The sequence below is a fragment of the Prosopis cineraria genome, unplaced genomic scaffold (assembly GCF_029017545.1).
Source record: "Prosopis cineraria cultivar Desert tree isolate PC_DT_omini unplaced genomic scaffold, ASM2901754v1 PC240, whole genome shotgun sequence".
Classification (NCBI taxonomy): Eukaryota; Viridiplantae; Streptophyta; class Magnoliopsida; order Fabales; family Fabaceae; genus Prosopis; species Prosopis cineraria.
Window position 1 is genome coordinate 38,733 of NW_026555567.1, and position 13,552 is coordinate 52,284.

Genomic DNA, 13,552 nt, shown 5'->3' on the forward strand with positions numbered 1-13,552 from the left:
TGAGGTATTATCATTATTGTGCATAGAATTTTTCATGACAAAACTAATTCAAAGGAAAGTGGAGTTGTAGGGAATGAATCTTATGAGTCTTCAAAAGAGTAATTAATTAAATGACTAGACATGAAAATTGATGACTAAGAGATAAGAAACCTGTTCTTCTCCAGTCCCATAAGGAATCCAGCTTCACCCAATGCAGCTAAGAGGTTCCGTTATTTTTTGTGGCATCACCCTCTTGAACAGCATATTCACTAACAAAAGCCTTAGGACCGGAACGAGGTATCTTATCAAACTTGGTATGGTTTTTGAACATAGTTGTAGAATCTTTATATATGTGGAAGTCATATAATTCTGCCGGGTGGTCCAAAGGTTTTGCAGTAGCATCGCAATTTGATATAATTTGCATGTCTGGATATGCACGTTTTATGGCAGCGTAGAACTTAAGATAGTTCCCATGGTAGTTAGGCATACCACAATTCTCGTTTCCAATAGCAACATACTGTAAGTCAAAGGGTTCAGGGTGACCTAAAGAAGCTCTTATTTTACCCCATCTTGATGTGGCAGGACCTCTCGTAAATTCAATACCATCAAGGGCTTCCTATATAACAATTAACACAAGGTAAACTGAAGAGACTCAAAGAAAATGACGATTAACTAATAAGAAAGGCGTATAAAACATAAAGAGTTTAAATTATACCTGAATCATAGGACCAATTCCCGTGGTATTGACTGAGTCGTGAAAGCTAATACCAGTGTTAAATACCCATATTGGGGCTGCACCAAGATCCTCTGCCAACTGTTCCATTAATGGATATTTTTAATAATTAGTATATGATAACAAAATTAAGCGTAAATATTGAGAATCAAAACGAACTAACCTGAAGAAATTCTAAATAACCAAATCCATCATCAACCCAATAACCCCATGCATCATTGAAGTGACCGGGTCTCTTCTCCCATGGTCCAATGGTGTACTTCCACCTGAATGCATTTAGGATAATAATAAAAACTAATTCAAAAGCTGTAGGGAAAGAGATTCTTATTTAGGAGGAGAATGATGGAATTACTCAAAATTATGATTGCACTATTTTTATCATGATTGGCAGAGTTAATATTAAGTAGAAAATCCATGGACAGCATGATACAAAAAGTAGTAGTAGTGAAGAGACTATTGATAAAAGAAGTTCATGAATTAGAGCAAAATGGAATGACGTTTGAATTTGAAAAAGGAACATTTTAACTTATGTGCAAACTGATTCTTCTCTAATTGTTGAGGTTACAAGTTCTCATAGTGCAAGCTCAAAACTGTGCAAGTTGCTTGCAACAAAAAAAAAATGGAGTGACACTAAATTAGTTATTGATTAGGAGGAAATATTAAGATATACTAATAGAATATGGATGTGCCTTAAGTGAAGGTATCATAATTAAGGAATAGATTGAAGTCATTATATATCAAATATTTGTATTGTGGTGATGGTATGAGGAAGGTCATAATAATGGGATTTATCTCCTGCTTATTGGTTGTGTGCAAATTAAGGTGAAGTATTAGAAATTGACATGATTGATCAATGATTGGATAATATTGTGGAATTTTATAGAGTTTCACTATCGTGTTCGTGGATTGAGGACTGTAAAGTACTTTGTTCCTTTGGTAGGTCGCTCAAGAGTCTTTAGGTATTATCATGATTAAGGATTATTATGGAAGAACAATTCAAATTTTAGACATTTTGTTAAGATATTGCATTTTGTTTCTTGGAGGAAGTTGGGCAATCAATTACTTGGTATTCGTAAGAAGTGAATATTATAATAGTTATCAAGCTAGAATTTACAATTTTAGGAGTTTTTCGATAAATAATGAAGATTTACAATTGAATGGTTTGATGTTAAAAAAAAATTATATTGATGATAGACACTTGAGAGTTAGAATTTATAATTGAAAATAGTGGTTCCCATATTAATGCTGTGAAAGTACATTTATGACCCCCCTAATGTTATTGAAGCTCAAAGAAATTAGGTAGAATGATGATTCATTGTATAAATAAGTTCTTGAAGACAGTTTAGTTTGACCAATAAAGAAGTTATAACAATAATAATGGAAAGAGAGAAAAGAAAGAAGGATTTACTTCTGAAGCTTCACATGTGGAACGTTGAAAGTGAGATGCATGTCAAATACTTACACTTACTTGAGGATTAAAGTAATCACTTATTGAAATTTAGAGGATCGAATTTTTTTTAACAGGGAAAGAATGTAATAATTTAAAAAAAAATAGTTTAAAATAAATTTATATTATTGTGATTGTATTTTATTAATTTTGGTACAAATATCATGAGAAAGAGAGAAAACGGTGCTCTAGTGATGTGTGTGCTCTCGAAAGTTACTGTCATATCTTTAGTTTGAAAAATCTTGGTCCAAACAAAGAGATTTTTATTTGGCTTTGGCTTTGGTTAAAATTACTATAATGCCCTTTAAAAAAATTTAATTAATAAATAAATCAATAAATATAACAATAGATTTTTTTGTCTGCTCCTCATCTCCATTTTCTCGACTACTCTTGAACAAGGAGGGAGAGAAATTTGCTCTTCATTCTTCGTTCACCCTCCACCTTCCTTTCCGTTTTGTCGCCAGTGATTGTGAGTGCTGGAATCTTCCTCTTCATCCTCCTTTGTGATTGATGCCAACAACCTCCTTCCTTTCTAGAGCTGGCTCATGTCTGAATTGGGGGAGAGTAAGAGAAAATCTGTCGCCCTCTTCCTCCTCCTCGTAGCTCGCCACTACCGTAGGTAAATACAGGAGCTCCGTCCATCACTCGAATCCATGCTCTGGGTTCTTCAATGTTTTACTATGGCAGTTAGTTTGTTGTTGTAAGAGGTTCAAATTGAGGCTATCTCTCTTCCCCTACACCACTGCCGTTCTTCTTTTGCCTTTGCCATTAGGTCTCTCATTCCTCATCTTGAATTGCTTCAAGAATTCAAGGACAAAGCACTGTTCCTATTAGATTTGTTTAGGAGTAAGTTATACACTTGGGAGCTCTATAGGTAAGTGAATAACGTCTCAATTAATTTATATATTTGCAAATTTTCTCTTATCAAATATTATTTTTAACAATTTACAATTATTAATATATATTTTTCTAGCACTAATTATTGTTGTTAATTAAATTTTTTAGCACTTGAAATTGTCATGATATATGCTTGTAAGATTGACGAAAATACTTTTATAAATTTAAGTACTCTTTTATTTAATGAAGACAATCCTAGAAATTGGTGAAAAAGTTTATGAAATATTAGTTGTGAAGTTTTATATTTAAAAGAATTAATGTTTTAAACAGTCCATGCAAGTTTGATATTAAGAAGAGAAAATTTTATTTTAGTGATGATTTTCTTACATATTTGAAAATGAATTTCAAGGGGACTCTATATAGAACATTGGTTGCTAATGGCAATTCCGTTAGCCCTTAGCACACCTTAGTCAATAATTAGCTAGTTTGATTTTTGTGAGCTCTATTCTCACGTTTGTTGTTCGTGCGTTTAATACCTGCGTTTGATTTCATGATTTTAAGCTGTGTTTAGTTACTTATCCTCATGGACTATGTATCCACGTTTGATTTCACGGCTTCAAGCCGTGTTTGGTTACTTACTCTTATGGACTGTGTGTTTATGTTTATTTCCTAGCTTCAGCTGCATTTGGTTACTTACCCCTCGTGAACGGTGTGTTTACGTTTGTTTCGTGGCTTCGACTGCATTTGGTTACTTATCCTCATGGACTGTGTTTTCATGTTTGTTTCATGGCTTTGGCTGCATTTGTTTATTTATCCTCGTGGACTATATGTCCACATTTGTTAATTGTTCTGATAAGTTCCTATAATTATGAATCTGATTATTTGGTGATTTTATATCTCATTGATTTTTATTTAGTAATTTATTTACAAGTATTTATTTTAATTATGTGATTTCTAGAAATCAAATGATATTAAAATTTGCTAGGATAGTTCAATGGTATAAGATTTTATTTAAAAATTTTTTAGAGCCATTTTATTTTGAAATTTGTTAAATTTTTCATAAAAATTGTTGTCTTTTTAACTTATATAAATTTTTTAAATTTTCTTATTATTCATGTTCAATTTTTTATTGTTGGGATGTTATTTACTAGAAAAACTACTTTTGTTCTTAGATAATGTGAATGTCTTTGGACTTCTAGTTGATAATTGAGGGCCATCTTTTGATTTCAAGTGAAGAAGTTAATGGTCACCCTCCTTTCGATGTAAAAATTTAAATATGAATTTTTGTTTTGTAAATCTTATTCTAGGGGCTCCACGTAACTATAGTTAAATCCCTTATATGCGTATTATGTTTAATTTGTTTCCTAGTAGGTATAGAGCTCCTTGTTGAATGCTATTTGTTACTAAAAGAAAATACTGTTGTGGAAATCTTGAAGTCTTATTTTGAGAAAGGTCATGTTGAAATTTAAAAATAAAATAAAATAAAATCTTTTGTTTTTGTTATTCATATTGAAAATAGTTCCATTTGTTGTTAGATATATTTATGGTTCAGAACTTAGGATTTTTTAACTGAAGGCTTTCAGAATATGAGTTTTGTTCTTATATTCCGTGCCAGTCATGCCTTATTTTTAGGGCATGACATTTCTAGCACAATATATGAATATAATTGTCACACCCTGGTATTAAGGTATGATTGGCACAGAATATGAGATAATATCACATTCCATAAGCCTTAATTAACAAAAATTAATTATCAATATATAGTTTTTATATACGTTTATAAAGTTTGTAAAGTCTTAAATATTTTGTAGAAATTTCGGCAGAGTCTCCCTTATAATTTAGGCCTCCCAAAATCTTACAATAGCGAAACCAATCAATCAATTCAATAAAGGAGACTAGCTCTACATACCAGCAAATTATATACCAGCAAAATAAAATTAGGACCTAATTATGGTATACGTGGAGCAAATAAGACCTCACAAAACTTTTCAACATAATTTCCAGCACAACAACCACAAGGAGCTCTGGTCCTATCAGTCGACAAGCAAATAATAGTTAATCAAGATGAGGATCCTGACTATAGTTTTACATAAGGGACATATTATGATGACTCTGCAGATTCTTTGCCTGGAAAATGGATGTGAGTCATACGCACGATAATCTCAAAGTTTGACTGGTTAATCTTTCTTTTTATTCCAATTTGAAGCCATCTAATTGGTTGGACGGCGTAAAAGAAAAATTCGAAGGACAATAACTGCCGATTCAGCCCAAAGATCCTATACAAAACACAGCCCCACTACACGTTAGATTATTCTAAATACAACATACCACGGTTACTATAAATACCAAGTTCCTAGGTCCAATATAGTCCCTACCAAAAACTACCTGGTTGATTTCTGAAACACTAATTTGATCACAATCATCACATCATGCAGAAGCTTACTGTAGTATGCGTTTTCTTGGTCTTTCCTCTAAGTGCAGGAATAAGCGAGGCAAGGTCCCTGAGTCCAACAACGGCGAGTCTGAGAGTGATGATGAGAGAACGATTGAGTAAGCTACGAGCTCAGCCAAATGCTGATAATGACAGACTGAGAGACAGCAACCCTTCGTGTGATGTAGGGTGGACCTGATCCGCGTCATCATCATTTTGAGATAAAAACTTAGCATCGTTTCAGAGGAAAGCTATATTTTCACTGCTTCACAAGATCAATATCTAGTTGTTGGCCCAAAAAAAAAAAAGATTAATCTCTAGTCGTGTCTCTAATTTGCCTCTCTCTAATGCTCTTTGTAATGCTACATCCTCTCATTTTTATTTTTCATTTTTTATCATTACCTTCTATATAGAATGAGAAACATTCTAATATCCTGCAGAAAAGAAATGATGCAGTTTTGTATTTTTATGATTGTTCAAAGAAAAATATCAAAATTGAACAATTTTATGGTATTTTTCTTTGAAAATCATACAAAAAATACAAAACTGCAAAGTTTCATCATTGCATGATGCATAATGTCTCTCATTTTATGTAGAAGCTAATTACCAGAAGAAAGAGAAACAAAATGGAATAGGTGTGGCTTCAAAAGAAGCATTAGAGAGGTAGGGTTTAAGAGGCCCCAATAGTTACCGTTTTAGACTAAGATTTAAATAATGTGGGATTGCTGCACCTCACTTGGTAGGACCGTACTGCCGCTATGTTATCATGTACCATTTACATTTTGCAATGGCCATATGTCTGTTTGTGTTTGCTTACCTTATTGCAAGTGCAATATAAAATACTTCTTGTTCGAAGGAAATTGCCTCCGTTTGTTTCCTTTGGTTTCTTTAATAAAATACAAGAAATTAAATATGTATTTTAACTAATTAACTACGTTTCTTAAACAATTCTTGGTACAATTTATTCAAAACAAAGCCAATATTGTAAAATTTCACGTTATTTCTGCCCTTAGGAATCACTTATGAATCACTAGGTACTCCTTAGGAATCACTTACACAGTAATTAACTTGACATCCTAGCTAGGCTGATGTGCTCTACGGATAATTATTATTTCATCACTTGCATCACCTCAGATCATAATAGGAACATTAAACTAATAAAAAAATAATTTTCATTTTCAAAAGCAGATAAAACATGGCAATATGATTGGCCTAGTTCATAAAATACAGCTCATACTCCACTACCACATGTGGGTTTGAATTCTTTTGCTAATATCAAAACTTTATTGGTAGATAATCTATGAGCATCTCTATGATGAGTCCTTAAATCTTAACTTACTAAATTTTAAGGATAAAAAAATTAAGGGATATAATGAAACTTTTAGTTTTTTAAGTTCGATTTGGTCCCTTAAATTTAATTTGTATCGATTTAATCCCTTATGTTTTCTTAAATTATCATGTAAGTCATTTAACTTTTAAAACACAAATTTACTATAAAAATAATTTACAAGAAAGTTGGTGGTGAATCCTCCACCTTCAATCTTCAAAGGTTACAGATCTTTGATCCAGAAGAAAATGCAGCGGCGATGTTTGGAGGGTTCTCTTTCATGGTTCTTTTCGATTTTTTTTGTCCTTTTTTGTTTTCCTGATGCTTTTTATGAAACCTGATCTCTGTCATGCTCTTCTGGTTCATGTGATTGCTTCATGCTTTTGTGGGTGCCAGAGTTGATATTAAAAGGAAGCTTGTGATTTGGTTTGAATGCCCTTTGCTAGGAGTTGCAGAAGATGACAGTTTGAGATAGTGGTTTGCGTTATGATGATTTTGCGATGCTCTTCGATTTTGGCTTGCTGAATGGTTTGATCAGCGTCCTCCACCAGAAGATGAAAGTTTTTTTTATGTCCAGCAGTGGTCTTCCTAGCGTGGCAGGGAGTTTTTTTTTATTTTTTTTATTTGGAAAAAATAAAATAAAAAAGATAAAGGTATGTTTGTAATTGTGTAAAAACTTATTTATAATTAAAGGAATTGAGACTAGCAATTTATGCATTTCTGGAAACTTTAGGGTAATTAGAACCTGCAATGACCTTAACTTTTAAATTAAAAGAAAAAATTTCTCCCAATTTATACTTTATTTAAATTAGTTTTGTAGTAAATAGAGAGTCTTGAATTAGTAGAACATATGCTTATAGCTTACTTGAAGGTCTAGAGTTTGAGTTCATTTGACCTATAGGTTAATTTTATTTAGTTTAAAATTATAGAAAAATTACTAGAGTGCTGTATCTTTTATGTTATTAAAAAAAATATTGTGTCCTCTCTTATAATTTTCACAATTTCGTAATGTTCATAATTTTATTCTTCTCTCTGGGTCAAATGCACGCACAAAGAGAAAAATTCTGGATCCTTCATTTCTCTTTGATTTTTTTTCTTGTAGTCTCTCACTGCTGTGCTTCCAGTCACCGACTTAGCCTTCTCTTCCTCCCTATTTAGTTGAATTATCTGGAAGAGAGAAGCTTTGAATTCAAGTCCCCTGTTATTCTCCGTCTTTTCCGTTCTCCTTCCCCTGCTGTTGAGTAGTCACTGATTAGTTTTGCTGTGGGTTTCCACTGTTGAGGTTTGATTCTTGAGTTCGTGTTTCCTGCACTTCCATCGGTCTTTCCTTGGTTCTGTTTCTCGTGTCCGTGTCTGTGCTTTCTGTGTGGTGGGCTGTCGGACGTTCTTCTTCTTCCTTCTCCATTTTTTTCTCAAGCAACTCATCTTGCTGCTGACATTGCTAACTTGAGGTAAGGATTTTTTATTTCTCTTTCATGCTGATTCTGTGAGAGTGTATGTAAGATGCTGTAATTTGTGATTTCTCTTCCTAGCCTTGCTGTCGCTTGTGGCTCTGTTTAGAGTAGGATCTGAGTAAACTGAAATTTAAAGGTGAAGTGAAAATTTCCATCAAGTAATTTTGATGTGGTTGTTTTGGGTTATTGTCAATGGAGATTAATATGAAATTAGTTCTTCACTTGTAATTTCTCTTGGCAAATGCATAATTCTGTCTTCCCGTTTAAAATGTCATTATGCGAATATGGCATTGAACTTCCTATTTCTCATCCTCTCTTATCTCTCTCCTTAGATGTGTGGTTTATTATGTAGTTTCCTAAAACTATGACGATTTTTATGGAATTTGAAATTCATGAACTAATCTCATGCTTATGGGGATTTTGCTCTTGCACGTTGTATACATATTTGAAAGTGCTGACTTGATAACCCTTGAATGGTACCTTTCTTTTGCCCCGCTTTACCCTTTGCTCATGTCCCATTGTCGTGGTAGCTTGTTAGGAAGTTTGAATTGTTCAAATTATTGTTATAAAAGAACTTTTGGAAAGGGAATTAAAACAAAAGACACTTGGTAGTTTGTGACGTTTCATTAAGCACTGAGGAAGGTATAAACGAGATGGGAAGGTTTTTCTTTTGTTCTTGTTAGATTATTGTTAAGTTAATACTTTAATAAAAAAATTGTTGGCTATACATGTATGTATAGTTATGACGTTATTTGGATTTAATTTAAATGTTGCTAATTGTTTGAGAAAATTAATTGACATGTGAAATTGAAGGAGGTAAAGAACTAATGAGGATGAAAAGAACCTTGTTGATTGTTGATGGGCATATTAAACACATGTATTTATAGTAAGAAAAGAATAAATAAGTGATTTTAAAATTTTGATTAACTTATTAGGAAAATTAATGGTACTGTTGAAATTAAGTTTGAAGTTAAAGTGAAGCAAGCATTAGAATTATTAAAAAACTCTAAAGTAAGTGGATAGCATCTTAACTAATTTTTCAATAAAAATTTCCTTCACAATAGTAGAATTTTTATGAAAATTGTTTTAATAACAATGATGTGTTTATTGAATAGTTTGTTTATTAAATTTCTTTATTTTGTAAAATTACCTTTACTAGTTTTAAAATTTTAATTGATTAATAACTACAAGTTTGAATTTTGATTATGAGATTTCATTCTATTAAATATTTGATTGATATAGAGAACGATTTTTGTGAGTTTAACTTTGAAAATGAGAACGTTATTTATTATCGATGATTTTCTCGTATGTTTGAAATTGAATTTAAAAGGGACTTATTACAGAGCATTGGTTGCTAATGGCAGTTCCATTACCCTTTAGCACACCATGGTTATGATTAGCTAGTTTGACTTTCGTGAGCATCGCACTCATGCTTGTTATTCGTGGGTTTCATACCTGCGTTTGATTATGTGGTTTCGAGCCGCATTTGGTTAGCGTTACCCTCGTGAGCTATGTGTCCACATTTGTTTTTGTGGCATAAGCTGCATTTGGTTATTTACTCTCGTAGACTGTGTGTTTACATTTGTTACTTGTTCAGATAAGTCCCAATAATTATGATTTTTTAATTATTTGATAGATCTATTTTTTTCATTAGTTTTGATTAATGACATATTTTTATAATTATTTTATGTAATTATTTGCTTTATTAAAATTACATGATAATGACGTTTGACATGATACTTTAATGAATTCAAAATTTATTTAAAATTACATAAAGTCCTTTTGTGACGAAATTTATTAAATATTTGTTTGCAAAAATTGTTATTTCTAGCACACATAATTATGTTAAAGTTTCTTTTTATATACATTTAATTATTTATTGTTGGGATGCTATTAACTGAAAATTTATTTTGGTCTCAGATTTATCATTTGAAATTGATCCTATTGCTGACCTCTGAGGGGCATACAATTGTTCTGGGTGGAATTTTGTTTAGCACTATTTCTCTTTTGATGTAAATATTTGAATTCATGTATTTTATTTTGGAAATAAGGTTAGATGCTCTATGTAGCCTATAACTAGGATTCTATTTTGATATATGCTATTTGCTAGCTGGAAGGAGTTAATCTGCTAATTAATACTATGTTTTGTGTAAGATAGTATGTTATAAAATTTTTGGAAGATCCTATTTACTAGGAGTTTTTGCTGAAATTTTTGAAAAATTATTGAAACTTTTATTATAATAATTTTTATTATGTCATAATTTTAGTACAAATTCGATTATGTTTTAAAAGTGAAAAAATTTCCCAATTTAAGGCTTAAGGGATATGTAATAGGGTTCACATCCTGTGCTGGTCATCCTTTATAATTTCTGGGTGTGACAAAATCATTGTTAGGGACTTGATAGTAATTGTCCCAAAAAAAGATTTATCACAAATTTTCAATGATTCTAGGTGTATTTACCTGGAATTTTAATTTTATTTTATATTTTACTTTTTAATGTAATATTATATTTTCCTCGATAAAAGAAAATACTCCCTCCGTTAAAAAATGTAAGACTTTTTAACCGAATCTCAGCTCCCAATAAAGTGATTAACTACTTTCAAACTAATATTATCTTTTTATATTTACTTCTATTAAACACCCTATAATAAATATAAAGTTACTATCAATAAGGGCACTTTTAAAAAAAAGAAAATGATTACACCTCGAAAGACTATAAATGTCTAACTTTTTTGAATATATAACTTCTTAAAAAATGCCTTATATTTTTTAAACGAAGAAAGTATTTTTTTTTTTTTTGCTTTGATTTTTATAAACACTGAGCTTCTAAAGTTTTTAAAGCCGGCCCTCCGCTCTGATATTTCAATGTTGGATCCGTACAGGATTTCCAACAGGCTACTTGATTAATTATAGCACGTTAGAAAAATTATTAAAGTAAGTAGTCATTGTTATCATGATTCAAATGAATTAATTACATAATCATATAAATATATGCCGAATCATTTTTTATAAATCTCTTTTATTTTTATCTTTAAAATATGTTCCCTTATTCATATAATCAATTTATTTTAGAAAGACAGCTAATGTTCTAACATTTTTCAAAAGACAACGTAGTTTGACCCCTTATATATGTAATCCGAGCTAAGATTCAAGAATCAAGCTTCATCATAATATCTTTGTAACCTAACCTTGGGATACTTAGATAGTACACTCCATAATTCACCAAGGGCATGTGGAAAAAATGATTTTGTTTTATGTATTAATTTTTTAATTACTTTTATTTAGTAATTATATTTAGAAACCATATAGGTCCTATTTATTATATGACTGAAAAACCGGAAAGAAAAAAGATTTCCTCTCCATTGATGAATAAAAATGTGGTCTAAATTGTCATCTTTATTAGCGTAATGCCATTTAATAGCAATCACCAAAAAATTTAAATTCCAATCCCTCATCTACATACATGTCCACTTCTCTCAAGCTGGTTATTCTTACTTCCTAGCCATCTATAAAATCAACAATTACTATCATATGTTATATGAACCAAGATTTAATACCTATAAGAACAACAACAATAACAAGCCTTATCTCACTAAGTGAAGTTGGTTATATGGATTGCATTATGCTATTGTACTTTATTATTTACCAAGCTTTCAGGAATGTTATTAACTAAAAAGTCTTAGTCAACAACTTTTATATGTGTTCTCTTTGGCCTTCCTCTACTCATATTTCTAGTGCTCAAAATTATTTATTCTACTCTTCTTACCGGTGCCTTCTGTAATCTACTCTGTACATATCCAGTCATCTCAAACAATTTCTACCATATCTCCCTCAATAGATGCTATGCTTACTTTTTCTTGTATATACTTTTTTCAGATTTTATCTTTAATGTAATAACCCAGTATTTAATTAAAATTAAAATTGATGGTAAGGTATTGTGAGGATTTATATACATAAATATTTAAGTACAAATGTACTAAGGAGGTGAGTTAATCTAGTGGTAATTGAACCTTTAAAATTTTATAAAACTCATAATTGTTTACTCATTTATTATAGTATAATCTCGCATTACTCTTGGATATTGATCTTTTAAATTTTCATTCCAAGGAAATTCATATCCTTCGCATTCCTTTATGGTGCGAAAATCATAATAACATGAGAGGAAATCAACAACAAAGGCCATACAATTATCCTCAACAAGGAAGAAGAGGTTAATTTGAGCCACATAGGAATACTTATAATTCTAATTGCAGAAATCACCCCAATTTGAATTATAGATCTAATCAAGAGGTTTCTATTTCAAGGAATAGTCAAATACGTTCTATCTAGGACTCTTCCAATGATAGCAAGTTTTTCTCACTTTTGGAGAGGATGAACAACAATATGACAGAAATGAATTCAAGGCTGGAAGCTCATGTATCCAATGCTGATTCTAAACTCAACAAAGTGAACTATTAATTTGAAGCTTTGATTAAGAGGTTAGATAAATTAGAAACTAAACAAGAGCCAACCAAGATTAATATGAATCAAATGGCAAGTGGAATCTCCCAAGATAAAAATCAAGGAAAGAATGTCATGAACATTAGTGCCATTGAATTGAGAAGTGGAAGGAAGCTTGAAGCACTAACTAGCTCTCGGCCAGATTTAATTTTTGATGATAATGATTCTTCTTCCTCTCATTTCTCCACATTTCCTTTAGTTGAAAATGATTCTAGGGGTGCTAATGAAAGTATACAAGTTCCCAATCATGAGGAAAGCACCCCTAGATCTTGTCACTTGCCCCCCTGTCCTTTACCAGTCTCAAGTAGCTTGGCTAGGGGGTGGAAAGGACGAACTTCATTTTGAAGTAGCGGGATATCTTTTAATTGCTAAGACCACCTCATTTCAAAACCTGATTCACTAGCCTTTTAGTCTACCTACGCTATTATTAATCAATAATGTCGTTCTTTCATATATCCACCACTTAATCTCTACATAGAGATACAAATAAATGAACAACCAATATAGAGCACCAAATAGGTTGAAAAAAAGCAGGAAAGTCAAATCCAAGGACCATGCAGCTCCCACCAAAGCAAGAAAAGCTGCAAGAATAGCTGATCCAGTCCTGGAAGACTGGCTGCCATCGTAATGGCGATATGCGAATTAGAAAGGGAAGGCACGTAGCAAAGCAATTCATAATCCACTTTTGTATACGCCCTCTTGACACCAGTACCTCTGTCCCGACATTTAGTTAGATAGGGGGAATGCCTACCAAAGGTAAAGGGGAGCCTTCATGCAAATCTATTGAAGGGTCACCTACGTTAGCTAGTGTCCACAGTGCCAAAGTTTCAACCACGATCCTTT

General features: G+C 31.8%; 1 protein-coding gene across 1 annotated transcript; it reads right to left on the reverse strand.

Moving 5' to 3' along the window:
* Window positions 1-196: 196 nt before the first annotated feature.
* On the reverse strand, window positions 197-13,332 carry LOC129296024 (alpha-L-arabinofuranosidase 2-like). The gene is made up of 4 exons (XM_054934624.1): window positions 13,263-13,332; window positions 876-1,018; window positions 695-793; window positions 197-595 (listed from the first exon to the last, which is right to left on the reverse strand). Exons 1-4 carry the CDS (start codon window positions 13,330-13,332, stop codon window positions 197-199), a joined length of 711 nt encoding a protein of 236 aa, XP_054790599.1.
* Between the last annotated feature and the right edge of the window lie 220 nt (window positions 13,333-13,552).

Bases quoted from the DNA above. Each gene is read 5' to 3' on its own strand.
- LOC129296024 (XM_054934624.1), bottom strand. From the start codon at position 13,332: ATGGCAGCCAGTCTTCCAGGACTGGATCAGCTATTCTTGCAGCTTTTC. The intron at 1,019-13,262 runs GTCCTTGGATTT...CTTTCCCTACAG, and splicing joins GCTTTGGTGGGAGCTGCATG to CTTTTGAATTAGTTTTTATT. The intron at 794-875 runs GTTAGTTCGTTT...TTAATGGAACAG, and splicing joins GTTATTTAGAATTTCTTCAG to TTGGCAGAGGATCTTGGTGC.